Genomic DNA, 13,090 nt, shown 5'->3' on the forward strand with positions numbered 1-13,090 from the left:
AACCGCACCCTGGGCAAGGCCCAGCCTGAGGCCCTGGCCCTGGTAGGCTGGCCAGCCCCAAACCCTCCTGCTGGCCCAGGGCCTGGCTCAGCACTGCCTCCTCTGCCCACCTGCCTAAAATGTCACTAAAAGACGCTGCCGGCTTCCTTCCCGTGGCAAGTGCGGGGCGTGAGGACCCAGCCCAGCCCAGCAGGGCGGGAGACTGGCAGCCCACCGATATGGGACCCAAGCAGCCACCCTGGGCAGGGTGTCACATGGCAGGAAACTAAGACCCAACGGGCTGAGAGGGAGCCACGGTGCATCCAGGAGGTGACTGGCCTGCGGGGAGACCACACCAGGACCCCGACTCATGAGCAGGCCCAGCAGACCCCTCTGGGCGTCAGGTCACCCGGAAGGGCGCCCCCTCCCCTGCAGTGCTGCTCACTCTACCTGAGCAAAGTTCAGTCAACCCCCCAGGTACACTTTTAAGGGGAATGTGTGGTCCAGACTTGGGGTCCCTGGACCCGCAGCATCTGCACCACCAGGAACTGGTCAGAAATGCAGATTCCGGGGCCCCTGCACCCCACGGAAGCAGAAACACTGGGGTGGGGCCACTTTAAGGGCAGAGCATCAGAGCTTCACCATCGGCTCAGCACCCCTGTCATACTGTGGACCCTCTGCATCCAGCCCATTCTGGGGAAAGTGGCCAGTCCCTCCCTCCAGCGAGGCCGTGCCAGGCTCCACCATGGATCCTGGTCCTTTGCCCTTCCATCTGCGTGCCGTGCCCTGGGACCCCGTTTTTAAAAAAGGGGCTGCAGGGAGGCTAGCCTGCACCCACAGCAGAGCCCCGGGGGGTTCCTGCAGGGCCCTCAGCCGGACGGAAAATGCCCATCAGCACAGTCCCTCTGCAGCAGAGTGGGGACCCAGCATCGAGGAGTCCCTCCCTCAGACACCTCCAGTCCACTTCCAGGGGCCTCCGGCTGACATCCTGACTCCAAGCGAGCCTTCCAAGCCTGGCAGGGAGGGGTTCCTGGACGAGGAGGCCTGTCTGGTGGCTCTCCTCCAGCCAAAGGGGTCAGGCAGCAGGCCCCGGAAACAGAACCACCCCAAATTAGCTCTGGGACGTGAGTGTGATGCTCAAACAAGCGAGGACCCACATGGGGAAAACTTGAAAACTCAGTTAAAAAGTTTTGTTGACAATGTCACATGTTGTAAACATCTTTTCTGTCCTGCCACAAATAGGCTGCAGCTGTTTCGTTTTCCCTGGGGTTGGTGGAACGGGCACCCGTATTGGCCCTGCCTGTGAGCACGTGTGGGTCCGCGGGAGGCCCTGGGCTGCCCAGAGGCCCAGGTGGCTGGTCCTCACCTCAGCTGGGCTGCCTGGGTGGGAGGTGATGGAATCTCAGGGCTCTCAACACGGGCACCTGGTCATTCTGTATGAGGCTCTACCACACCTGCTGCCGACGGCCCATCAGAGCTCGTTTAGACAACTTCTGACATGCGTCACAGCCGTCATGCGCCAACAGGCCGGCATGGCGGGCACCCTAAGGCGAATGGGTCTGTCGAGAATCTGAAAATTAAACCCCACGCTTGAGGTTTCAACCAGAAACTCGTTATGCTCTGGGAACTACGTTTCTCGAAAAAGTGTCACTTTCAGGAGTGGCCCAGGTTCTTGGGGGAGGGGATCTGATAGGCAGGCTTCCAGAACTGAGCCCCCGGACTGCACCCAGGGCAGCCCTCCTCGCCGGTGGGGACCGTGATCCCAAGACGTGCTCACGTGGCTAAGAGCAGGGGAACGGCCTCGAACCTCAGGAATTCTGCTCAGTGTCTGGATGCCACGCGTGCTCAGCCAAGTGGCATCACCCACCACGCAGAGCGAGCTCTTAGACCAGAGGGACAGAGGGGATGGAGGATCGAGGGAATGAGGGGACAAGCGAACTCCCTGGCCAGGCTCTGAGCTTCCTGGGGACAGACTGTTCCTGTCTTAGTCTTTAACCCCCCTTTCTAACACCCCGAAGAACGTGGCTCACATGTGATATAGATGAATGAATGAGTGAGTGAGGTCATGGCCCCATAAATGGCACAGCATGGCAGGACAGAAGGGGAAACTCAACAAGATCCCACATCTGGGCCCTTCCCGGGGAGGCTGGAGTGGCCTTTGGGGCACCTGGGCCACCTGTTTGGAGAAATCAGATCCCGTGCCTGGTGGGATGGGTGAGGGTCACCGTGGACTGCCAGTGCTCCCCAGCCTTCACCTCAACACCTTTGTGTTTTAAAGGGTCTTGAGGACCCTTTCTGCTCCGGGCAGGTGGAAACCCGAGCCCTGGGCAGGAGCGTGAGCTGGGGTAAGACGCGCGGACAGGGTGGAAGGTCTGACCCAACTCTTCATGGATCACAGGCTGTGTCACACAACCCCTCTTGCGTGTCTCGGGGGCTCTGCAAGGTGGGCGTGAGTCCTTGGTATTTAAGTGGGGCTCCTCTGGCAAAACTGGAGTGGTTAGAAAAAAAAAAAACAACAGGCTTTTGCTCAGGAGGTATGTGTTTTAAATTAATTACGAGTATTTTAAATTAAATACTAACAAGGTAGTAGTGAAAATAACCACACAACTTACATTAATAAAGTTCCACATGCAAGACCCCTGCTAAGAGCTTTTCACGTTCATCTCATTTAACGTCACAACCTTAGGCAGGCCCTAATAAAATCCCCATCCTGAGGCGGAAGGAAATCAAGGTTCCAGAAGATTCTGCCACTTGTCCACATTCACAGCCAGGCTGCCCCAACCCAGTCGGTACAGCCCCCAGTACCTACCCCACTCCAGATGTTGGGGACGGGACCCTCTGCTTGTCCCCAGTACCACCCACCACAGTGGTTTCCTGCCCCGTGAAGGAGGCACTAGCCCGAGTCTTGGGGCTCTGACCCCTCACCCCTCTGAGCGCCCTAAGCCTCCTCTTGTGGACCAAGTCCACTGGGGGCCGATGAACCCACCTCTGAAACTGGGGGCTAGGGCCCCCTGCTCAGGTGCAGGGGTGAGGTCCTCCCGAGGTCTAGGGGCTGCGAAGGAGGCCCTGCTGGGAAGGAGGGCTCCCCCTTCCTTTCCTGGTGCCATGTCTCCTCCTGGCCTGAGGGTATGTTTCCATTTTACCCAGAACCTTCCTGGAGGCATGAGGTATTTGTAGGGGGGTGTCCAGGACCTGCCTGAGCACCCCTCTATCATGCTGGGCTGGTTGTGGAAACGCAAACTTGAACAGAATGCCCACACACCCCCATGCGATCGTACTGATGGGCCTGGAAGTTTCCACTCATCAGGGAAACAGCCCCTACATCGGGTCCCCTCCAGGGATGAACCCGAGCCGATGGGACCCCGCCCCAGAGTCTTCTGAGAACCGGGAGACTTCCACCTCCAGGACCAGCTGGCAAGCTGCCACCTCCAGCAAGCCCTCCGGACTGCCCGAGAGGCAGGTCCCTGCTCTGGGCCCTGCAGGGCTGTGACCCTCCTCTGGTACAGCCTCCACTGCTGTTTTCCTTGACCAGGTCTCGGCCACACCCAGCTGCGTGTCCCCAGGGAGGGCAAGGATCTGTTTCTGGAGTGGGTGCATACGTCCTCGGGCACACACCGACAGAAACCACAGTCTGCTCGCTGCCCCTGGGGGCCTCAGCTACAACTGCCCGGGGCACATTCACAGTGACCATCTGTCCTGACACACCACACCCATGACCTGACAAAGACACGGCCTCAGAAGGTCCTGTTGTGCCCCCAACCTGGTCCTTGGGCTCCCCCCTCATAAAGGGGCAGGCACCACCCCGTTCCCCTCCCTGCAGTTTAAAGCCTCAAACATCCGCACTGGAAGCCTTCCTGCCGCTCCTTATCCTTCAAAACAGTGACCCCCCAGGGCCACCAAGTTCTGGCCACAATCCACAGGGACCCATGAGCTGCCCGCCCCGGCTTGGCCCCCAGAAGCCTCTCCCTCACATCCCGCCCAGCCTGGCAAGATGGTTACGGCCTTGACCCTCTGCTCAGAACAGACTAGAGTCACACGGACAAAGTCTGAATTAGGAACCGTGAGGCTGTCCACCCCCAGGGTCTCAAGGACCCTGCACCCGGTCACCACGCGCCAGGGCCTCACTCGAGTCGGGAGGGATCTGCTGTCCCCGGCCCGGGAGCCCGTGCCTCGGGGGGTTGGACCTGGGGCCACCTGATCACATCCAGAGCCTGGGCCCACCCACCTACTTCCAAAAAGGGTGTGTGGTGGCCACAGCAGGAGCACGGCTGGAGCCACCCACCTGGCCAGGCAAGGGGCTTGCACCCAGGCCTGGGAAGCGCAGAGCGAGATCTCAGCCGGGCTGCTCCTGTCTGCCCCTCAGCCTGTGCCCGCTACGGCCCCTCCCTCCCTCCCTCCCTCTTTTCTCTTTCACTTTGCGGGGAGTGGGACTGGCCAGCCAGCCTGCATGCGGGTGCCTGCTCCCGCTGGGGTGCAGGGGACAGGCAAGGCTCAGGAGTGGGGCGGTGGGGGGAGGGGGGAGCAGGACGTCAGCCAGTGTCTACCGAGGGCAGGAAACTACCAAAGCAGCCAAAATCAAGAGTGGGGGCAGAAGGGACTCAGCCAAGGGAGGGTGATGGGGAAGGAAGCAATAGGAAGAGAAAAATACAAAAGGAAATAAAATGAAAGGAGAAGATGGGAGAGACAGGAGGTAGAGGTGAGCAAGTGTGGAAGGAATCCAAAAAGCGGAAATGAACTCTCAGGGCTGCGGGAGTGGGAGGTGAGGCTGAAAGGAAACCAAGGGGCACAAATGGTACCTAGGCATGTCCGAATCAAGAAACTGCCTGCAAAACACAAACAATCACAGGTTAGTGAGGGGTGGGGGCCGGGCAGTGGGGCAGAGGGGCGGCCGCAGCGAGGGCGGGGGCAGCGCGGAGAGAAGCCGTCGGCGGCGACAGGCCCACTCTGAGCCGGGGAGGCTGCAAAGCGCGGGGCCTTTGAGCAGGGAGGAGGCTGAGGCCGCGGCAAAGCGGGTGGGCAGCTGGGGCTCCGAGGCCCAAGCCAGACCTGGGTCTCTGAGCCTCAGCATCTCTGGGGGCAGAAGGGCCTGCCGGGTCACCCACAGAGCAGCTGGGCCCATCGCGGCTCTGAGGACGTCAGCCACGGTCCAGGGAAGAGGAGGGTCCTCGGGAGGAGCCGCCGGCCTGGCCAGCTAAGCCTCAGAATGTCTCCTACCTGGGGCCACCCTCTAAGGAGCGTCCCTGAGATTTGCCAGGCCAGGCTGGGGTCGGGGCAGTCCTGGGGCCATACAGCATGGGCAGGAGCCAAGCAGGGGCCAAAGCAGCTACGGGCAAGGACTACAGCCCCAGTCCAAGGACGTCCTTGAGCCTTGAGGGCCCTTACCGGCCCAGAGCTGGCCGGCCTCACTTCCCACAGCCCCCAGGGGACAGGACAGAGCCCGTCAGCGATGGGTCCTCTGGCCTCCAGGAACAGGGCGAACCTCGTTAGCCAGAGCCCCACTGACCCGAGGTCCAGCCAAGAGCAGCTGCCCCCTCCGCTGCCTGGGGACTGAGCCCAGAACGAGGTCCCCCTGTGCCCTGCAGCAGCCGTGCTGGCCGGAGGACGGGAACCCAGAAACGCAGTCTCCCTCCTCAGAGCAGGGAGACTGTGCAGGGCGGGCGGCCCAGAGGCACCGCCGCCCCTTTCTCTCCCCCTCCCCCACCCTTTCTTGTCCCAAGAATCTAGGAGTTGCCGGGGCAAAGGAAGGGTCAGAGGTCAGGGGAATGCTGAGGTCATTCTCCAGGTCCAAAGCGGCACTCAGCATGGCAGACAGAGCCCTCCTGGGCCCCACCTCCCCCGGGGTCCCCACCCCTGACTCCCCGGGCACAGCGGCCCATGTCCCTGCAGGCAGCCCGTGCGGGTGGGCGCCAGGCCCTCTCTGCCATGTCCCCAGGGTGTGTTCTCATGGCGATAGGCCCCGCTGTGCCTCACTGCCCCCTGCCCTGAGGTAAGCCCAGCCTGCCTGTCATGGTGTCCCCCGGCCCCGTGAGAACAACCCCCAGCATTCTTCACCCAACCCCTACCCCCTCTGGACATGAGTGCAGGGTGAGTTTCTTCTGGAAGGTTCTGGGGCAGGGCTGGAACCAGAGCCACACCTGCCCCTGTCGGGGTCTCTGCCCCCACCCCCCAAGCTGCCCGCACCAAGGGATGGTTCCCTACAGCCTACTCTCCAGGGAGTCTATAAAGAAACCGAGCTCCATCTGGACCCAGGACCCTTTATCCTTATGGATCCAGTTCTCCCTGCACGTGTGGGATGCCCGCACTCCGCTCTGAGCACACCCAGCCCTCAAGACATCTTTCCTGCAAACACAGCCGCAGCAGCCTGTGGAGACGCCCATGGCTCAAGCTCAGGGTCAGCTCTCGGCTTCTTCATCCTGGGCCAGGTCGAGCCCTCGGGGCTCAGGAACACCCTCCCCGTGTCCCCAAAGCCCCAGAAAGCAGCATCTCAGACAGAGCCAAGCCCTCCGACATTCCTCCCAGGAGGGCGGCTCTCAGCAGTCATGAGCTGCCTGCCCCGGCTTGGCCCCCAGAGGCCTCCCCCTCACATCCCCGCCCAGCCTGGCAAACCCCGACAGGCCTGCTTTGTCAGGGGCTGCCAGGGGCCACATCCACCCACCCTGATGCGGTCAAGCTCAGACTGCCCAGGTTGCAGAGATCTTGGCTATCACCTGGGAGCTTGGAAAGGCACAGCCCAGTGACAAGAAGCATGGGCTAAGCTGTGCCGCTGGGCAGACCTCCACCCCGGGACACCAGGCTGCCGACCCAGCTCGACCCTGAACTCCTCCAGTACCCTTGGCCCCAGCACCCCTGCCAGAGGGTACAGACTTGCCCGCAGCGGTGTGGTTGGGAAATCCAACCTGTTTGTCCGCCCCATGCCGCCCACTGCCCCATCCCGCCCTCCCACCCACGAAACTCCCGAGGACAGGACCCAGCTCATCTGCCGGCAACTCCCACGCAACCCCTCCTTCGGGTGACCGAGTGAGCCAGAGACAGGATGGTGTGCAGACAATCCTGCTGGGGGAAGTCGCGGCCACAGGCACCCCTCCCTGCACCCCTTCCTGGAGGACTCAGAAAGGAGGGCTTGGAAAGCTTTGGGCCCTTTGCGGCCAGTGGGCCAAGTGGGCGAGCTGAGAATGCACCCTGGGTCCTGACTCGGATCCTCCTCCAGGGAGTTGGGAGCAGCCCTACCGCCGCCCCCAGGGGACTCACCGGTCGTCCTGGGCCGGGTAGATGTATCCAGACGAGAGGATGTTGAGGGACAAGATGTTGGGGTCAATTAAGGACTCGTCGGTTTCCGGGGTGTTTCGGATGCGACCTACAGGAAAGGGGACGGGCTGTGTGTCACTTCCCAGGAGGGCAGGCGGGGGGCTGGGTCCCTGCTCTCTGCCTCTGCCTGGGCCGGGGCTTCCACCTGTGAGGCCACGTCATGTGGCTCCCCACGTGGCCACAAGAGCACCTGACAAAAGGCAACACGGCGGGGGGGACAGGGAGGCCCACACAGGGTCTGCAACTGCATGTGGTGCCACCTGTCAGTGGGCGTCCTGCCATCTTCCTCCTGCAGCCTAAGTTCTGAGTTTTAGTTTCTCAGCCGTCGATAACTCTCACAGTATCTCCTCCACCCCAACTGATAAATGCCAATCCCTCAGCCTAGAACTCACAGGCTCTCCTATCTGCTAGAAAAGGAAATCTTAGCAAGACAAGAAGGAGAAAATGTTCCCTTTCCTCTTTACACTTAAAAAAAGGAAAAAAGAAAGAAAAGAAACACTGTCTGTGTCAACAATCTCTCCCTGTAAGAAGCATCCCCGACAGAGCCCTCTAAGGGCCCGCACTTGGGTGGGGGGCGGGAGTGACCTGTAAACAGCACCACAACCGCTATGAGTCAGAACTCCCTCCCGGTGGTTTCAGTGATAATTTCATGCTCTTGTCCTTAAGTTCACTGCTCTGCTTCCTCGAGGAATAAACAAATACTGACTTTTCTTTGTTAAGCCAGAAAGGAATCCCTGGCCTCTCCCCTCCTCCCCGCCCCCCATGCACGGAAATGAAATAAGACCCAACACCAGGCCAGAATTCTGAGCCCACACGCTGGGGTTCCACTTCCTGGAAGCCTCTTGCAACATTTGAGCTCTGGGAGGAGGCAGGTGTGGGCCTCCAGCCGCGTGTCCCCGCAGGGTGTGTCCCCCATGGCTGGAGGCTAAGGTGGCGGAGGGCCACACGGCCCCTGCTGGGGCAGCTCAGCTGCGGGAAGAGACCTGGCCCGTGTGCCAGCCTCACCCCTCCTCACCCCCGGGCGTGGGCTTCAGCGGAGGCTCTTCAAGGGACTCTGTGGGCTCATAGTCCGCCCAGGAACTCCACCTGCAAAACTGATGCCCTCGGAGCCCCGGTCAGGCCGAGACGTCCACTCACAGGTCTGTGAGGTTGATGCAGCCCAGAGCGGCAAGCCCAAACCCCTTAACCCAAGAGTGGGGGCCTTGGTGTTCCTGCCAGCATCTCCCCGAACCCCCTTCAATAGCACCCTTATCCCCTCACCACACACATGGGAGAACACCCGTTTGCATTTTCAAATGGGATGTGGCCGGGAGAGCAGAGAGAAAGGTGGGATCCAGGGACCAGAGCCTGGCTCCCCAAGGCCAGTGAGGGTGCAGCCTCTGTGCAGACACAGGGGTGCTGGTCGCTATCCTAGGGATGAGGGTGATGGTGGGGGCATCAGGGAGAGGCTCCACCAGGACCAGAGCCGGGTCAGTAGACGGTGTAGACCCTTCCCTCTGGGCAGAACAGGCTCGGTGTGAAGGTGGCATCATCTCCCACCCACGTGCACTACGTCTGCGAGCGAGCTGGGTGTCTGCTTCATCTTTCTCCTTAAATTGATGCAGAGTTTTTAGATTCACCCTAAACAACGTCTGAAATGGGTGTGTGTGTGCTTGTTCTACCGTTTTTCTGATTTGTGTGAAAATAGATACGAAACGTCTACAAGAAAAGCGTTTGTCCTGGGGCCCCCAGAACCTCCCTGCCCACAGTCCTGCACTTCGGGTGCAGGATGATGGGTCCCTTGTCACAGTCCTGTTACTATACCCTCAGAACCCCCCCTACAAGCCCCAGAGACACTGCCCTGGAGCTGTTGCCCACCAGCCACAGCAATGCGCCAGGGTGGGCCCTCCACGGGGCCCTCAGCTCCAGGCCAGGGTGGCGTGGGCAGCTTCATGCTGATGACACGCTGGAATGGACAGTGGTCCCTATCCTTGAATGGAAACTGGGAAGACAAATTCTTTACAAAGAATCAGCAAAGGAAATGTTTCCAGTAGATGAAAGAGTTCATGACATGAAGTTACAGAAGGAAAGCGTCTAAGCTCCTGGGTGGTCTCTGTAAGTTGCACTGTGTCCCCCCAAAAAGACGTGTCGCAGCCCTGACCCCCAGAACCTTATTTGGAAATAGGACCTTGGCAGACGTGATCAGTCGAGAGACTATCACACTGGAGTCAGGTGGGCCGTCATCTAAGTATCTAGGCCCTGTGAAGACGGAGGACAGGGGTGATGTGTCTACAAGCCGAGGATTCCCTACAAACCACCAGAAGCTGCAAGAGGCAAGAAAGGATTCTCCCCTAAGGTTTCAGGGGGAGCGTGGCCCCTGTTGACATCTTTATCACAGGACTTGTGCCTCCAGAACTGTGACATGATACATTTCTGTGGTTTTAAGCCACCAGTTTGTGGTACTTTGTTACAGCAGCCCTAGCAAGCTAGTACAGTGATTAAGTAGAAATCTGGGGGCTTCCCTGGTAGCGCAGTGGTTGAGAGTCCGCCTGCCGATGCAGGGGACATGGGTTCGTGCCCCGGCCCGGGCTGCCGATGCAGGGGACACAGGTTCGTGTCCCGGCCCAGGAGGATCCCGCATGCCGCGGAGCGGCTGGGCCCGTGAGCCATGGCCGCTGAGCCTGCGCGTCCGGAGCCCGTGCTCCGCAACGGGAGAAACCACAGCAGTGAGAGGCCCGCGTACCGCAGGAAAAAAAAAAAAAAAAAAAAAATCTGGAATCATCACCTGAGGCCAAGCCCTTCTTTTCAGGTGAGGGGCTGACGCACAGAGCCAAAGGCACACAGCAACAGTGGCAGAGCTGTGGTTAGAACCCAGGCGCCTAGCCAGGGGCCGGGGCTGAGTGGTGTGGTCTGTGCTCTTCCCCCGAGGCCCTGCCCCCACTCACCCACGACCAGCTCTCGCACTTCCTTCCAGTGGATGTGGCTTCCTGTCTCATGCAGCAGTGTCACGGTTATCCGTCTCTGGATGCCCTGCGAGGCACCAGGAGAGAAGACACGGTCAGATGGCCTGGGGTCCCTGGGGTGGGGGTGGGGGGCGCTTGAGGCTGGTGGGAGCAGCAAGCGCTTCGCACCTGGTGAAGCAGGAAGGTCCCCATGCACGGCATCCCGCCACGGTGGTCCACCACTGCAGGGATGTAACTGGGAGAGAGATGTGAGATCTGAGGGCCGCGCCCCTCCTCCCAGCCCCCCACCCACAGCACACACACCCGGCCCCCAGGAGCAGAAGGGGTGAAAACAGGAAAACAGATCAAAGGTGGCGTGGCCCGGTCCGGGGAGACCAGAGTGCCACCACGTGCCACCTGGCCCAGCCCCCGGACCCCTCACTGCTCCATGACCCCAGAGGACCCCAGCCCATCCCCAGCATGGGCAGCACCAGCCTTGGGACGTACTCGCCATTGGCCTCCAGCTCGCAGATCTCGAAGTAGACCAGCAGGTCGTACTTGCAGTGGCAGGGCCCGGGGCAGGGCCGCGTCAGCGTGCTGAGCTTGGTGGCGGGCACTGGGGGCGACAGGGGAGAAGCACACACTAGTGGGAAACTGAGAAGCCACGTGCCGAGGGCACGCGCAGAGGGGAGGCCAGGGAGGGGACGCCTCAGAAGCAGTGAGGTCGTTGCCCTCCAAGATAAAGCACCAGCGGACCCCTCCCCAGGCCCCAGAGTACCCCCCGCTCTGGGTACCGATGGTCCTGGGAACAGACGTGACCGTGGGCCTCTCTGTGCCCAGCAGGAGGAGCGTTCAGCCACGCGCACCTGGCACAGGCTCTGAAGAGGGCGGTACTTGAGCCCCACAGAAGCAGCAGGACAGAGGAGCCCTGCTCGGAGGCCACACGACCCACCCAGGACCCTATGCTACACCACCCTCACCCTCAGCCACCGCACCAGCCCGAGCACCTGCCTCCAGCTCAAGGGACCCTGGCCCTCGGCTCCCACTGCCCTCCACAGCCCGTCCTCCAAGTCCCACCTGAGCCCCACGGCTCCACTACAAATGTGCATCTGGGTGTCTCCCTGGAGGCTGCAGGGAAGGCTGAACAGCCCAGGAAACACAAGGGGCCAACCTAAGACCCACAGAGAGGCCAAGAATAATGTCCACAAGTGGTCAGCAGGCCTGGAGGGGCTGGTGTGCATCCCCCTGCGGCGCCCTCAGTCCGCAGACCACCATCTTATGGGGACTCGGGGGCGGGTACGCAAGGGTCATCACGGACGTGGCCCGGGAAGCAGCAGACGCACTTCCTGCACGGCCCCCCTCGGGCACCCATGCCGGGGACAATGCCCCCCGACCTCAAGGCGGGTTCCTGGGCTGTGAGGGCCTCGGCTGCACCGCCAGCCCCAGTGCTGATGCTCCAGCCTTCTAGTGACTGTGTCCCTGGGCTTCAGCTTTTGTCGTGAGGGCAGGAAAAAACCCTATAACGCCTTTTAACTAAAATCCAACCGATCTCAAGAGCTTTCCCTCCGCCCACCTGCTCCCGGGGCAGGGGCTCTGGGTGCCAGGCAAGGGTGCTGACCATCCAGTGTTCTTTGTCCAGGGGCCCCACTGGCTTGGCCACCACCGGCCTCAGCCTCCCGTGGACCAGCTTCCTGGTCTGCCTTCCACCCCAAACCTCGTCCATCCTGCGAGGTTCAACTCAGGTGTCCTTGCCCCGCTGAAGCCCCTGCCCCCCACTGTCGGCTCCGGGCAGCCTCACGGGACTCTGGGCAGGCACCACCTGACCGTTGCCCTGCTGCCCCGTGCGTGCCAAGGGGTAAAGGACGTCCCTGTACCTTCGCCCTGTGCCCCCCGCTCCAGTGTGAGCCCCTTACTCCATGGGGACCCCATGAGGTCCAGCAGGGGCAGAGTGGCCCCAGGAGGCCGGGAGAACACCGACCCCTCACCAGGACTGCGCTCGGCCTTGGAGGGGCCGCCTACATGGGCACCCACTTGCACCCACGAGGGCCCCGCCTACCTGGCTTGGACAGTGGCATGACCCGCGGGAAATGGCGGCGCGAGGGCCTCAGGGGGCTGTGGGGACAGAAGCACCAGTGTGAGGTGACCAGAGACTGGTGCCTGCAGGACCCCAAGCTGGAGCGGGCAGCCGAGGGCAGGGGCTGGCTGGGGAGGCTAGCAGGCTGTGGACGCCAGTCCCGGGTCTCCCTCCTTCCCTCCCTCCCTCCTTCCCACAGGGCCTGGGGAAGGCCCGGTCTCGGGCCCTCCACCAGCTCGGAGCGAGAGGGGGGCCCCTCAGGACCCTAGAGCCCACCTGGGAGGCCCCACGAGGACCCGAGAACCGGGGCAAGGGCCAGGGGCTCCCGGGACAGGACCCCCTTGGCACTCCCAAGGACAGACAAGGCTCCTGGGGCCAAATGCCCCAAAACCAGCTCCTCCCTGGGCCCTCTCTTTCCCCGACACCCCAGATGCTTTGCTCTGGGTCCCTCATGTCAGCTGAGAGGGGAGATGCAGGTGGCAACAGGGGGTCCCACTGCCCCTGACGCCCGTCGGCTGTTCCTCCCACGCTCTGGGTGGGGTGGCCTCAGAGGGGACTCGCCCGACCCATTGAGTGAGCCCCCAGCAGGGTGCAGCAACGAGGGAGCAGACAAAGGGCCCTCGTTCAGTCTGGGGAGCTGAGGACTCCGGGACCCTCCAGTGGAGTTCTCGGGGGGCCACGCCGTCTCCCCGTGGGCCACCCCGGCCTCCTCCAGCCCAGCACCCGGCTCCCCTCGTCCCCAGGACGCGGTCCATGCCCAGCCTAGGCTGAGGTTCTGACAGTGACAGTCTTTAAGAAACCCCTCCTCAGT

The 13,090-nt window shown here is 61.7% G+C and overlaps 1 protein-coding gene across 4 annotated transcripts in view; it reads right to left on the reverse strand.

Moving 5' to 3' along the window:
- KIF1A (kinesin family member 1A) overlaps positions 1–13,090 on the reverse strand; it is an 89,187-nt gene that overhangs the window by 13,452 nt on the left and 62,645 nt on the right. For 2 of the 4 annotated variants that reach the window (XM_081241670.1, XM_081241668.1), the window contains 6 exons: positions 12,262–12,317; positions 10,713–10,821; positions 10,395–10,461; positions 10,209–10,293; positions 7,228–7,333; positions 4,776–4,802 (listed from right to left, as the gene is read on the reverse strand). In XM_081241670.1, the coding sequence (XP_081097796.1) occupies positions 4,776–4,802; positions 7,228–7,333; positions 10,209–10,293; positions 10,395–10,461; positions 10,713–10,821; positions 12,262–12,317 (450 nt within the window). The remainder of the gene's footprint in view (positions 1–4,775; positions 4,803–7,227; positions 7,334–10,208; positions 10,294–10,394; positions 10,462–10,712; positions 10,822–12,261; positions 12,318–13,090) is intronic. The other 2 variants (XM_081241671.1, XM_081241669.1) reach the window with 1 other exon arrangement.

Source organism: Mesoplodon bidens (assembly GCF_964165515.1).
Source record: "Mesoplodon bidens genome assembly, chromosome: 8".
Taxonomy (NCBI): domain Eukaryota; kingdom Metazoa; phylum Chordata; class Mammalia; order Artiodactyla; family Ziphiidae; genus Mesoplodon; species Mesoplodon bidens.